The sequence below is a fragment of the Spea bombifrons genome, chromosome 2 (genome assembly GCF_027358695.1).
Source record: "Spea bombifrons isolate aSpeBom1 chromosome 2, aSpeBom1.2.pri, whole genome shotgun sequence".
In the NCBI taxonomy this organism is placed as follows: Eukaryota; Metazoa; Chordata; class Amphibia; order Anura; family Pelobatidae; genus Spea; species Spea bombifrons.
Window position 1 is genome coordinate 68,776,247 of NC_071088.1, and position 15,467 is coordinate 68,791,713.

The 15,467-nt window shown below is 39.7% G+C and overlaps 1 protein-coding gene across 1 annotated transcript in view; it reads right to left on the minus strand.

Annotated features, from left to right (window-relative positions):
* LOC128472733 (protein argonaute-3) overlaps positions 1-15,467 on the minus strand; it is a 34,405-nt gene that overhangs the window by 6,956 nt on the left and 11,982 nt on the right. Inside the window, exons 2-13 of the mRNA XM_053454669.1 lie at positions 14,903-15,074; positions 14,000-14,120; positions 13,066-13,274; positions 11,702-11,838; positions 8,267-8,401; positions 7,198-7,285; positions 6,681-6,828; positions 5,805-5,924; positions 4,920-5,042; positions 3,291-3,424; positions 2,396-2,580; positions 1,752-1,911 (exon numbers count right to left, since the gene is read on the minus strand). Of these exons, the coding sequence (XP_053310644.1) occupies positions 1,752-1,911; positions 2,396-2,580; positions 3,291-3,424; positions 4,920-5,042; positions 5,805-5,924; positions 6,681-6,828; positions 7,198-7,285; positions 8,267-8,401; positions 11,702-11,838; positions 13,066-13,274; positions 14,000-14,120; positions 14,903-15,074 (1,732 nt within the window). The remainder of the gene's footprint in view (positions 1-1,751; positions 1,912-2,395; positions 2,581-3,290; positions 3,425-4,919; positions 5,043-5,804; positions 5,925-6,680; positions 6,829-7,197; positions 7,286-8,266; positions 8,402-11,701; positions 11,839-13,065; positions 13,275-13,999; positions 14,121-14,902; positions 15,075-15,467) is intronic.

Consider the following 15,467-nt stretch of genomic DNA (forward strand, 5'->3'; position numbering starts at 1 on the left):
GAGAAAAACTGCATTGTGGGGGGGACTGGCAGTATGAATGGAGCCATCATTTTAAGAAGGTAGCCCTTTGTCTAATTGCAGTACGATAGTAGGAAACAATTCAATTGCCCCCCCCCCATAACTGGAATAGCTACTCCTAAAAGTAGCCTGCAAAATTATGTAAATATATGGTATATTTAGGAACCTTTGCAGGAAGATGTATATGGAACAATCACAGTGCAGATTTAGCGTGTGGGTAGTTAAAATAAAATAGATAAAAATTGAGATCATGTACATAAAGCCTACCTCAAAAGCTGTTATGTGGAAAGGGCTTAGCTGAGCCACTGACTTTCAGGTTATCTGTGAAGCAGACCTGGGATCTTCCAAGATGTCCTAACCTGGAGACTAGCAACCCTACTGCTCCATACAGGAGTCGAAAGACAAGCAGAGACAGACAGAAGGGGGCTACCGGCTGCCAAGGGATGGCTACCCACAAGTGGACAGGAAGAGCACAGGGCTAGACACCACTCGCTCTACTGGAGATCATTAGTGATAAGCAGAGACTCAGGGACCAATTCACATAGAAACAAAATGTGATGGTAAGATAACCATTTGGCCCACCCAGTCTGTCAATTTTTCAGACATTACATCTTATAACATTTAAGCCTCTGGCCCTCTAATATTAGGTTATGACCTTGTTCTACAATTTATCCTCCTTTGAAAGAAACAAAAGCAAAGTATTTAAATATCTCCCATTCACTCTCTCTTCTTTCCTCCAGTGTATACATACTGAGATCCCTTAGTCCAGGTTGACAGATTTGGATCTAGGAGCCGGAAAAAAATATAGGAGCCAGGCCTCCCCATCCCCCCATATCATGGTTTTATTTTCATATATTTAAAGTTTTGGCCATTTGTCCCCTTCTCTTGGTCATATCTCTTTTAGTGAAAACATTAATCCATTTCATAAGCTGATAAATACCTTGAATTATTGGTTATTCAAAATAATTGCTAAATATTTAATTGCTAAATAAATTGCTGACATATATAATAAATGTATGCTGACACACATGCTAAGATCACATGCTCACAAACACAGACTTTACAGTGACACAGGTCAACAGTATAGACTCATGCCCATGATTGCTAACACCATACACGAATACATGCACACTCTAACACTATATGCTGACATGCACTCACACCAATGCCATACAGTAACACTGGCATGCCATTAGATGCTCATACATGCTGACACCATACTCTTAGACACATACTATCCATCATTTGCGCACCTGACTGACACTATAGTACAGTATGCACATTGACTTTAGCACTATACATATACACACTGACTCTAGCCCCTGCCTCTGCGCACCCCTGCAGCCAAACTTAAGAGAGCAGGGAAAACGGGCCTCTCCCGGTACCCCCTGGTCTATTATTTTAGTTACCCAGTGAAAAAGATAAAGTTCGTTGACAAGATGTCCCTTGTCAAACAGTTTCTAATTTTGTGACAATCTACATTCAGACAGCCATGCAAGGCATCCATGTGTACAGGTAATCATTAGCAGAAAACAATCCTCATCAGTAGCCAAAAGCAACGAGCGCTAGTAGACATATTTAACTACATGTTTTGGCCAAGAACAGTTAGCTTTAGTAATAACTATGCTGCAAACCGTATATATGTTTATCAGAACATGATAGAGAGAACACTTATTCTAGACAATGCGCACTTGACAGGTAATTTATCAATGTATCAATATTTGGCCACTTACCGTTGGTGCGGTACCAATATATTGTTAATCCCTCCCAGTTTGACGTTAATTTTTAGGCACAGGTTTGAGAGGGTTTGAGGAGAAGTTTTTATTACATTCTTTACTTGAACGCACTGTGTGGCCATTCCCAGCAATGTGTCCCCAACGCGCTTTACCTCGGCTGCAAAACAATGCATAGATTTAGCCAATAGGGCAAAAGCAAAAAGATTTCCTCAATCTTTTTCATCCTTTCGGGAAGCTTAAAATGTAGGAGCAAAGAAATGCCTTACTGTGCATTAACTTTGGTGGTTATTGGTCATATTTAAAGGGACACTGCTTTGATACGATCACTTTCAAAACTTTGCATCAGAATCATTTTTATATGTAGTTCCCGATGGATATACACTGTGATTGCACAAGTTCCAGTACTAATGTCCTATTCCAAAATTCAATACTACTTCCACAACACAATAACTTACAACACATGGGAAGTTCCAGACCAGAGGAAACAGATAGTGAAAAATAACCATATGAAGACTTTAAACTCCCACTCAGAGAATATTTGCTAAATAAGAACCACATTTATACTCATGTCACATGACAGGGGCAGAATCATTGACAAAAACTGCCCTGCTTTATGTGGAGACTACACGCGGTGTACTTACCATACACAGGAGTTTTTCCTGGCAGGATGACAATGATGAGCTGGAGCCCGGAATACGTGTTTTTGAGGTGTCTGAACATGGGTTCCACACTATCAGCACCCTGAGCATATTTACAGAAGCACGGTTGGCCTTGGATGGGCATTCCCGCGTCCTTGGAAATCTTACGAAGCTGGTCTGTAAATGCCCTACGTAAAATACATTTTGTTTAAAAAATGAAATTTTTCCGTAATACGTGAATTCCAAAAGATATTATAAGACCGTGCCCAGTTATTGATGCAAACACAAATGATGAATTGTATTTAATTCTTTACTGTTATGTGCACACAAAGAACTATCACTGTACTTTTCAGTAGAAAAGAGACACATTGTAAATATAAATATTCACATGAAAAACCAAGCCAGGCGATAGTAAAGACCACACACCACATCGCACCCACGGCAGAAAAGACAATGGTTGTTGCAGGGTTAAGTACAGGCGGCTTTGCAAAAGGTCTTCTCAGATACTGCATATCTACCTCAAAACAGAACCCAGAGTTAATCTAGATTTCAGGACACAAGGGGCTGAATCATAGCGCAGAAGGGTGGATTTAGAAATCTATGTTAAAATATACACACAACAATTGATGTGCTCATTGTTTTATTATTACAATGTGCAGGATGACTTATTGGATATAATAGATGTATGGATGTATATGGGATGTATATGGGACAGCCAAGATATATGCAGCTTTCTGTCAATCAATCAAATAGAACATTTATTTTGCGTTACAACATAGGCAGGCTGGTAATTTTATCTTTTTTGCTTTTCAACAGATTATCACAAATTGGCTCCTTCTTTCTCATTCAAACGTAAAATGTTTGAAGCCCAAAAAGAAAAAGGAAAAAAGTTTCTTACTTCAAAATTTCTTCTCTGCACTGCCTCTGTGTTGCAAAACATGCGATAGCCCACATTTTTATTTCCACACCAGTGTGGAACTGTTTTCCCCGCATATCCCACACCCCATGGCTTGGAGTTGCTACAGTACGATTCTTCACGAGGGAAGGAGGTTTCCACATGGAAGAGAAAACAAGAATGGCACCGTTAAACAGGAGGCAAATGCTTTCACCATGCTTTTCATCATTCATTTACAAAACAAAACCATCTATTTGTGACCACTACATAAGGCTTTAAACTTCTAATACAAATATTCTATACAACTTCAGTTATTTCAAAATTTACAAAAGCAGAAGGAAAAAAAAAAGAAAATAAATTCATACTCAGAGAATACATTTGTTCTATGATTTAAGTAAACATTTCTTACAAACTGGCATTATTTCTAGTGCTGTTTTTATGCTTTAGTTTACTTATTTAATAGTTTAAGTTGAACATTATTCCCCTGATTTTAACCAGTCACAGTTCAAAATTTGAGACTTAAATTATTTTACCCAAACGCAAGACAAAACCGATCTTAAAATCAGTCAGTTTAGTCTATGAGAAGATTCTGAAATGTATTGTGTATACCATAACTGCAGCCTCAACTAACTTTTGTATTATTATTAACTTTTATTCACATAGCGGCAACAATTTTTGCAGGGCTTCTAACAATACATGCATACTAGTACCGACAGACCGACTTGCAAGCTTACTTTCATCGACTATGAAGGAAGCCCAACAACTCTTATGAAGCTGGTTAGTAAACTACTACAGTACATCATTGTAACCACTCTGTCTTAAAAATAACATTTCGAGAGAATTTAGTGAATTAGTGAATGTGCTGAGGAAAATCCACGAGCGATATTATCTGTTAATGTTTGTACAGAATGCTTTAGGACAGATGGCCGTTGTAACAAACAGTGAAAGACTAAGTGCAAAATATCTCAATGGCAGCCTGCGGCACATTGTAGGATCAGTGCAATGCATACAAGTAATTAACAGAGAGAAACATGGGGGAAATGTTGTAAGTCACCCTCTACCGTACTGCACTAAACCGGAAATCTTATCCTCCGACAAATCTCGTAAGCCTGGGTGTCAGACTTAGAAAGGGTACCCAAAGCGAATCTATTGTGTCAGCATGGACTAGTCGCAAATATTGTGAAGGATCGTTTTTGGACAAATCTCTTAATTAATGCAACATCTCCATAATCTGGAGTGTACTTAGAAAGTGGGTGCTGTAAACCTAAGCATGGAATCAGCATTCCTAATAACGGAAAAAAATTAGAGCCAATGCACACAGGAACATGCAGAGAAGGGGAAGCGAATGCTAGACCTCCACCATGATCAAAGCCAATGGTGGTCAAAAGCTCAACATTTTCAACTCAAATTGGAGGATGTACAAGGAAAGATGATACGTTAAGACCAAATTTGAAAGCCTTTGTTTTAATTTGGGCTCTGTGCTCAACATTTTGTGTGTGTTGAAAAGGTTTTGGGTGTTTGGATGTGTGGATGCAACTTGCTTTCATACACATTGCAAGAGACCATTGAAGATTTGCATAGGGTGCCACTCACCCCTTCAGTGGGAAAAATGTTATCAGAAGTGTCACATACCCTCCCACCGTACTGTAACATGGGAGCAGGAAGTACTCTTCCAGTCACGTGGGCCATTTCATCTCGCACTTTAAACTGAAACTCCTGAACAAACGGGTCAGCATCATAATTTGCACTTCTAACCTGGAAAGAAGATAAGAATTAGGAGAAGCCAGCACACAGCCCGACACACCAGTTTATCCCATACCTGGTTCAAGGTTTATGACAAATCCATTGAAGCTCATTTGATATCAAACAATTCTGGTATGTATTTTATCATAAAAAAATATATTTTAATTTATATCTGGTAGAAACATTTCTCAACAAACTATCTTATTCTATTTGTTGAATTGTTGTAAAAAAAATAATAATAAAGTGTTATTAGAATGATTTACATTTTGTAATACATAGGCAACATGCAAGATTTGTTTAAAAATGACTTAAGTGAAAGATTAATTTCTCATACCGGTCCTAAAAGTATATGTTCTTTAGTTAGTTATTTAGGATCACATTGTTAAAAGAGCCTCCACTTGCTCTTAATCAGTTATATTGTACTGATCACAAAGTGATCGGTCACCTGCACTTTTTGCAGATCCCAAACTAGGTATATGAAAATAGTACATGTGGATCTGCTGTAAGCACTGCAGAGCACCTGGTACCTTTTTCTGACCATAGGCTTGGTGAAATAAATATCTTTAGCTTGCAGTGGCCATGTGATACATATAGTTATTACATTTTATCAACTGTGCATTTAGGGTTTACCTTATTTCAACACACAAATACCAATCTGCTTTAATGCTGAACGGGGTTAAAAGAGAACAATGGTTGAATGCAGTTAGTATTTTTTATTTTTAAGTGTATGTACATTCTACTATGTTGTTGTATGTCAATTCCCTGATCCCTCACCAGTCGGCTGATCTCCTCCTGCCTGTCTGGGGCAGACCTGGCGGTGGCTTTGATCATGGTGGAGGTCTGATTGTCAGTCAGCTTTTTGATGCATCGCTGGCCGGCCACTATGTTACAAACCTGTAGATAAACAGACAGTATTAAACACTACCAAAATGTGTTCAGTATCACATAGTATAGCAAGCATTTGTGAAAGGTAGTTACAGTTAACATGTGATAATGTGGCAGTCATAATGTGTCTGACCCAGATTGACATGCCGGATTTAGAGTGATAGGCGAAGCAGCCTACAGCATATAAACACATGTATACTTATTGGCCACTTTTGGCTGCGGGTACTGCCAGGAGCGATGATTTTGTCTACTCTTATACCCATGCTTTTATTACCAAATACTCCCCTAACCACTCTTTTTGTTTTAAAACAACTTGCCACTTGTTCCCATTTGCATATCCAGGATTTTACTTGTGCTGCACCTATTCTCTGGAATTCCCTATCTCGTTTTCCCAGATTCGTATTCTAATGTTCTAAGAACCCAAGAAATAAAAAATCTGTCCTCCTCGTGAATCTGTTCTAGCCACTTTTAAGGTCTCCAAGGCCATTTACTTTTCCTCATTTTCCTCAGCCTGTCCATTTCTTTTTTTTTTTCTTAACCACTTAAAACCTTTTAATAGATTGTAATATCACAAGAGCAGGGTCCTTTTCTCGTTTTGTATCAGTATGTCTTTGGTGTGTTGATGTTACTGTACATTTTTATGTTATCGCCAATTTCCCCTATTGTAATAGCGCTACAGAATCTGCTAGTGTTCTATAAATTTTAAGGAGACCTTAAAAGGAAATCCGGTTGAATGAGTACTGCTAACGCACACGTATTACTTACTTCAAGAGGCAGGTATGTGTGTTTCTGCTCCTGACCAACTTGCAGGCAGGGCAAATGAGGGTACTTTAGCTGGAGGTTGTACTTTTCCCTAAAGTACTGAGCGACCGTCCTTTCAACGGTCTGTCCATTCTCCAACTGTAAGGGGAAGCTGTTGGGGGGGGGGGAGAAGGAAATTAATAAACACAGAGGACATGGAAAAACACCACTGCTGAAATAGTTAATGATAATTCATTCAATAGGGCTTTGTACCTTGTAAGAAAGAGTGTCTTCGGTTTGGACCCCCCTATGCAGTCATACGGCAGATTTGCATACATTACAAAAATATTTTAGTGACAGTGCTAAGGGGGTCTCATTAAATGACACCCATCTGAGTTGAATACAGCAGTGTATAATTGTCCAAGACATTGCAGTATTCCAGAGCGGTTAAATTGAGCGGTTGCCAGTGAATTAACGTAACACGTCAGCCACGGCGAGTTTGGGCAAACAATGAAGGGCACTGAATGAAGTTGGACCTTACGTTTGATGGCTGGCAGGCCTCCTCGTCACATTGCAAACACGGTATTTCCGCCTCATTGTTCCACAATGAGTCACTTCAACCTTCAGACCTGTGCCAAGCATACAATAACGTGTCACCGGCAAACACACATACATGACACAAAGCACTCATACCAGCAGCATGGTGGGGGATGCAGACACACAATGGGATTGCTCATTTCTACTGTACTACAGTATACAGCGCAGCATCAATGGGGTACAATTAGCCAGAATGCCTGAAAGGCCAAGGGTGTTGTGTGTACACAGATCACATTGTGTTAACGCTATTAAAGCACACCGGCGCAGGCACGTTTCATGGCTTTCACTGCACAGAGCAATAGTTAGCAGCTGTTTAACAAGAGAGTGGGGGGGTTTGAATTATACAGTAGCCAATTCTAAACATATATTGATTAGGAATAAATGAAATGTTTTTAATTTGGAGACGTTAATAAAGCGACAAGAAGGCAAACAGATTAAAGCAGCATTGCACACATTTTAACAGGGCAAAAATCACGCTTGTCACTATATGACAATTTATGTGGCATTACAAATGACTTGGGGTTAAGGCCTCTCTCATTGTCAAAAGCCTCAGAAAAGATACAACAGGAACAAGTAGAAAGTAATGGTGTTTCCCGCTAGATGGCATTCCATCACTGGTTATCACCGTTCCAAATGTGTTTGTATATAAAATAAATCTCGCTAGACAAAGAGATTTTATGCCCACCCAAAACATTGGCAGACTTTCTTAGAGAAGCGAATTTAACCCCTTAAGGACAATGGGCGGTCCCTAAACCCATTGAAAACAATGCATTTTGAGCCCGTACATGTACGGGCTTTGTCATTAAGGGGTTAATGATCATAGTTCCAGTAAACATTGTATCTGATCTTTCAACCCCACAATACACGTATTAGAATGATGCGGCACTGCTGCGTTTGTGGATGAGGACACAGCAAGTGGCCTGCTTTTTTCCTGGAAAGGAGCAATACGTGTGGAAAGCAGTGACTGGAGTACATGAGCTAATCCACTATGCTCCCGAACGCTCTACACTCACCCTTGATCTCTTTGGTGAATTTTACCCGGTGAGAATCGGTCAGAGGTCGGGGTTGTTCGTCAATGTTATGGATGTCGAGAACTTCACACATGAACTGAATAACGGGTTGTGCTTTGTAAAAGGCAGTGGCGGAAACTGCAGGGGGGAAAAGAAAAAAGGAAAAGAGCTCATGTAGTTTAAACACTTGCACGTTATCCCAGGAGAAGTCACACAGATTAAACACATTAACTTGTTATAGTAGTCTAAGATTTCTACGTGTTATGGTGCACCTGAAACGTCTACCTTAAGCCATCTTTTTTATTATTTTTCTTGCAACTTCAGCTCATGATGCAGTGCAATGAATGCAAACCAGCTGTGCGAATGGTAGATCAGGGCTATGCAACCCAGACACTACAGTGGTTGGATTACAAACCCTACAACCTTTAAATAGCAGATGACACTTATGTTTCTGCTGCCTATGGTTGTATTTCCTATAATGGATGAATATTTGTAAAAACACACAATTTCTTCTGGAATCTGGACCTAAAAAGCGTACAAAATTATTTATATTTCACATGATTAATGAAATGTATTGCTGCATTGACACTATCGAAGGGGGAGATGCTCATATTGCTTATGCATGACACTAGAGGACTGCATTGGGAGGCGGGTCCCACAGGTCTCGCCAAAAAACCTGCAGACACAGGGGGTCTTGCTGGTGCTGCGGGCGGTCAGGCACTGTACCTGGGAGTCCCGGTAATCCCGTGCAGTCCCGCAAGGCTGTCTTCTCGCCGCTCCCTTACAGCGACTCCTGTCTTGCTCCGCCCAGGAACAAAACAGAGTCACGTGATGCGACGTCACTTCCCGTGACTCCGCCTTGTTCCTGGGCAGAGCAAGAGAAGAGACATTGAGGGAGCAGCGAGAAGGCAGCCTTGCGGGACCTCTGCAGTTCAGGTAAGGAGGTGGGCGGGATTGGCCACAAATGTGGCGGGAGCCGGCAGGATTGACCACAAATGTGGCGGGAGCGGAACACCCACATCGCGGGAGTGGGCAAAAAATCAGCAGGAGCGGGATTAAAAAGCAGTTCCGTGCAGGGCTCTACATGACACTCACCTTAACCTACAAAGATGGAATCAGAAGGCTGTATCATGGAAAATGGTATTTCTTTGGACTGAGGCAATACCTTAGTAAGCCAAGACTACGTTGCTACTTTGGAATTTCACTAAATGCAGAAGAATTAAACAAGTCTTTACAAAAATACAAACTCCAACAAAACTGTGTGCAAGTGACAAATGAGAGGCTTGTTTCTTGCATGTAGTTTTAGACCTTTACTAATCCTTCTGCTGCAAGAAAACAAGAGGCCACTCCATGATACTTATTTTGGCACAATTACGTGGTCTAGAACAGTTTAGAAGACACATAAATCCCCGGCTCAAGAAAACCCGTTTAGGTAAAAATGAATTTGGAAACAGGTTTATTTTAGGGGTTTTAAACTCTTCTTTGACCAGTACCAAGGAGAATGCTAGTATGACTAGGATGGAGAGAATGAAACAGTCCGGATGAATAGACACTCAGGAATGCAGGGGCAAGTAATTGGATGACACTTAGCCAAGAGCAGTGTCTAAAAAAACAAAAAAACTGTCCGGGCTGGAGTGAGTCACAGCCACTTATTTGACTTGAGTAGGCTTCACAGGGTCTCCAATTACTGTTATTTCTCAAACTGTAGAGGTTTTTTGTTTGTTTTTTTTTGCCAAAAAAAACACTACACAAAGAAGATGCAAGATAATATACATGTAGGCGGCAAAAATAAAATGGAACCTTAAACCCCATAATTAAAGTACACGAGGGGCTGACAGGTGTGTGCAGGCCGAGTATCCCCAAGCCCACTGTTACAAGTGGCAGATGTGATGTGCTTGTCTGCGGTGCACACTAATGTATCTTCCATGCATATCAGAATGCAGGGTCCATGCAAAGTGTAACAATAGCATAAGAGATAGTGGCTGTACAGTATTCCTAAAAGGTGGACCCCACAACCGCTCACACATTGGAGCCTTTCACCCTCTAGGTTTATGTTATGACCTCTTGTTCCTCTTCCTGTACTTTGTTAAGATGTAAATGTTTCTATCATATTTCCCCTCTTTTTTCTTTCCTCCAAATTATACATACTGAGAGCTCTTAGTCCTTCCTGATAGTTTGTAGTAGCCGTCTTCTGGATAATTTCAATATCCTTCTGGAGATGGGATCTCCAGAACTGTAACAATGCTCTAGGTGAGATCTGACAAGAGTTCTGTAAAGCTGAAGAACCACCTCTCTCTACCAGCTTTTAATGCCTCTAGCTATACAACCCAGCACCTTCCTTACCTTTAAGTCCTCAGAAATAATTACTCTGAAGTCCCTTTCTTCTGTTGTCACTGGCAGAACAGTACCCCAAATGCTATAATCTGCTTTAGGATTCTTAAGGCCCAAGTGGATTATTTTAAATTTATCAACATTATACTGCAGCTGCCACACTCTCGACCATTCTTCTAATTTACGTAAACCGCTTGCCATTTGGCTTGTTCCACTAGGAATCACATCTTTCTCCACAGGCATCTACAGAAGTATTTTATGGAATACAAGCACTACAAATGTTTTCTTAATTCTAAACACGAAAATCAAGGAATTGCCAAATTGATGTACAATTTATGAAACCAGCTTTGCATGTAACCCTTTGTACCTTACAAAGCACTGCCAATATACAAGGCAGATTAACTATACAATCCATCCATTTTGCAAAAATGCGTCATCAACTTAAAATTTCTAGTTATAGACACCAACGCACACATAGCGCAGAATAAATACCTAACTAAAAAAAAAAGCTTCCCGTATCTAAGGAAACCAGCGAGGTGGATAACTTATGGTTTTGCTATAAAGAACTGGAAGGGCGAGGATACCAGAACTCTAAATAGAACTATTTTAACAGACCTTGGTGCAAAGTTGGTAACACACTAATTCAAACATAAAAGGTGTGATGAATTTCCTCAATAAAGCCTTGAGCAAAGTTTGGTTGATTGAAACAAAACAAAAAAGCTCCCTAATATCGCTAGATCGATATTCTCAAGGACGAACACGAGCGGCTTCCTGTACAAGGTCTGCATTTTCAGTGCAAACGTGGGGGAATTTTTGTTTTTTAAGTCGCTGATTTAGAGATGCTTTATGCGGGGGCAGCTGAGCCCTTCATGCAGAGGAAACTCGCTGGGCTTAGCCCTTGATGGCGATATCAGGGAATTGAAACATTCAGCTCTACTGCAGACTATTTCTTCAGTGAAAGGATCACAGCACTGGAATGCAAAGACTGGACTACTTTAAATGGATGGTGTAAAGGAAGGTCTAAAACTGCACATACTTCCACCAGTACTACCATCTGAGGTTCTACTGGATATAACACTACGAAACAATAACATTTTTAAAAATTACCATCAATATTTAGCATCATTTTCCACATGGCAGGCCGAACAGACTGATGAAAACCAAACCATACTTCTCTCCCTCCTCCTAGAGGATGGTCATATCCTTCAGGCGCAGAGAAGAAGGAACGTCCTACAGGGGTGTACCTGTAAAACAATAGAAAGAAACCATTATTATTATTAATCCCTCAATGAACTTGCAGTTTTATTTGTACCCTTTGCGATAATGGATGTTTTAACAGCTTTGCGGTATTGCTGTTTAGCTGTAATTTTCTTCACTCTCATTTAGTGTTTTTCAAGGGGTTTCTTTAGATACCATTATTTTGATCATATAATCCAATTTACTATAGAAAAAATGTGGTGAAAAAAAGGCACATTTTCTTACTTTTACTCATCTACAAAATCTAATGGGAAAAAAAACCTGATAAATATACTCTAACATTTGTCATGATTTTAGAAATAAACAATGTTTTTTTAGTTAAAAAAGTTATATAGAATTAAGTACAAGTAGCATATTGCTATTGTATTTTTTTTTTTTAAATCTGGTCATTCTGCGCCCATGTTCTGATTGGGACTTCTGAAGCCAGTAAGTTCATTTTAACCCCATCAAACCATTTGAAAACTAGACCCCCCCCCCCTTTGTGGTAGTCATTTTTGTGTTTTCTTTTAAAAACGTACGTTAGGTATGAATTTATAGTTACTGGAATATATCCCTCCCACACATGCCAATCTGTGGCACACCACACATATATATATATGCATTAAAGTATATAAAGCTGGAGTGGCCATATAAGGGCTAACAATTTAGTCAAACTGTGCTCAGTACAAGGGAAGGTATAGCTTCTGAATCATCAGACAGAGGCATTATTCAAGGTTGCAGACTGCTGGGTGTCATCAGGAAAGAAAGGCTGGAGAACTATGCATCCTGATCACCATGTGATCTGCCAGCAGGGTCATCATGGTGGGAATAGGCAGTATATATATATAAGTGTGTGTAAGTTTTCCTCTCTTCTTCAGGTCTGACGCAATAGTAATTTATGTCATGTTAATTACTATTGCTACATACCTCAACAGAGCAAAACTCTTGAAAGCCTGTCTTTTAAATATCACGTTAGTCCAATAAAAAGGTATCATTGCATACTGCAATACTCAGGGATTTTTTTTTGTTTGTTTTTACAGGTACATTATATACACATATACATATATACACATACCTGTAAAAACAAACAAATCCTTATATATATATATATATATATATATATATATATATATATATATATATATATATATATATATACACACACACACACACACACACACACACACACATATACATACATAAAGATAAAGTAATGAAAAATAAGCATTACTTACTTCATGGAGGGCAGATGTCGTAGCACCACATCAACTGCGTGGACTGGATTAGTGCTAATTGGCTTGTCCAATTCCAGGGGTTCAGGCAAAGATCGCCCTGTTAGGACTTCATGCAGCAAATGCCAGCTTATTCTAGAGACAAACTTGATTGAGACTTTGAAGGGGCGGTCTTTGCCGCCCTCTCCTGGTAAGGTTACATCTAAATCCACCTACAAAGAGAAGGAGAGGTTTAATATACAACCAAGGGTGGTTCTAAAAATTGCAGTTTAGGAGGCCATCAGTGGCCCTCTAAATCTTTCTAGGTCGCCCCCCCCAAAAAAAAAAATAAAAATAAAAAAAAAGGAGATTGTGCTGAAAAGCCCTCATGCATTTGCAAGGGTGGCGCTACAAAAAAGTAAAGGGACCACGCAGCTATCATATGCATTAAAGTGCATATAAATGCTGGCGTGCCCCTTTAAGAGTAGCGTATGCATGTCTTTAAGGAAGTTTTTCCATAAAACTTATCCTGGCCATTACATCCCATTATCCAACCTGCTTTAGCACACATAAGGAGGGTCTTAACTGCTGTGATAATGTAGAGTGTTTAGCTATTAGAAGTACAGGATTATGCTTTGTTCGGATATACACTGCATTACGTAAAGCAATGTAAAAAAGTAAAACCTCTCTTTAAGGGGTTTAAAGCAGCGAGTTAATTTTTTTTTTCTGTCAGAGGAAATGTAGAAAAAAATAACACTTATTTACTGCTTTATCATTCACTTCACTTTCATAGCAATCTCTGACACTTGGGGTTATGCTGGAATAAGCCAAATCATTATGTTCCACATATAACACAAAATGTTTATTGAGGTTTTTTAAAAAATTGCGTTTTTACTCTGCAAAATATTACTTTATTTCCTCTGACATGAGATTCTGTGTATTTTGTGTTCATCCTTACCCCAGTAGACGCTACAGGAAGAGGATTGGCTGTGTAGAGGCTCCTTTTGCCATCGTAAACTGGTCGGCGGTCTCCAAATATTGTGACTTTGAAATGCTGGACCATGGAATCGACAACCTCCCTTGAAAATGATATGTGGAATACTTTAATTGGTTACTAAGAAACATCAATCATGTGAAATTCACCACTCAACAGCACTAGTGACCACGTTTGGGTGGAAAATGAATGGCTCTCATACACTGTACCTAATATTTCATTGATTTCAGTTGTAATATTTTAATATGTTACATTAAATTGAAACCGTTTCACAACGGGTCTGAGCATTTCTTAAAATGTGTAATTTGTTACAATTCTGAAAAGGAAGCCAAGGAAAAACTAGGTATGCCAAGCCCATAGTAATAATCATTTTGACAGCATCAACGCAAAATAGAGGCTTCAGTCGATGTTATTTCCAAGTGTTTTATTTCCAATATTTTGGGCTGTGTGTGAAGCACAGAAGCCATCTGTCACTTCTCCATCATGTATCTGTCAATTTAAAAGTACAAGGAGCAGTAGATAATCAAACAGCACTGCAATGACTTTCTAAAAAATCTCACAGACATTAATCTGGTCTGTTGGCTTCGTGTGGAACAAAGTTACATACTAAAAGTTATAGTTTGTAAGTGAACTGTCGTGGCATTGTAACAGTGTGAGTAAAAACAAAAGTGAGCATTCACAACGCATGTTGATGAAATTTGCTAATGAACGGGTACAAATGCATTTGGTAAACTTTTTGGCTAACGGACATATAATTGATTGCAAATTGAAACTACCTAGGTCTCTTGTCTCTTATGTACAGATAACATGCCTGAAGAAGATACCTAGATAGTCGAGAAAGCACACAAGAAGAAAATCAGCTGTTACCTGTTGACTCTTCGAGGACATTTATCTGGCTTAATATCCACCTCATAGAGGTAGACGTCAATCTTTGGGATTTCCACCTGGAAGCAGTTGGCCAGCAGCTTGATGGGCTTGCCCATGGTGCCATAGCCAGGCCGTCTGGGCACCATGAAAAAGGGCTGAGCCCCCACGGGTCCTACAAGAAACAAAAACAACATTATATTTAACATGTTTATCAGCAGGCCATATTACAGGACTCTCTGAGACTGTTCCTTTTCAACTAGTACTGTTAATTTCCCCTTGGCCAACGCCAGATTCAGCAGGAATGGTCAGTGTCACGGAGCTGGCTAGTCCGACCGACTACCTCCGCTGTCTTGTGCTCCCTTAGCCTGGGACAACACACTTTCCCCGGTTCCCCAGTCACTAGCCGAGACTCAGTGTAGGGTAAAACCAAACGAAGACTGATTTATTTCTCACACACAGAGCTGGATATATCCAGCAAAACAAACATTAACATAAAACAAGATATCGGGACACAAACCGCCCCCTTAATCTGCCTCCCAGAGACAACAGGGGCAGTAACGGGATT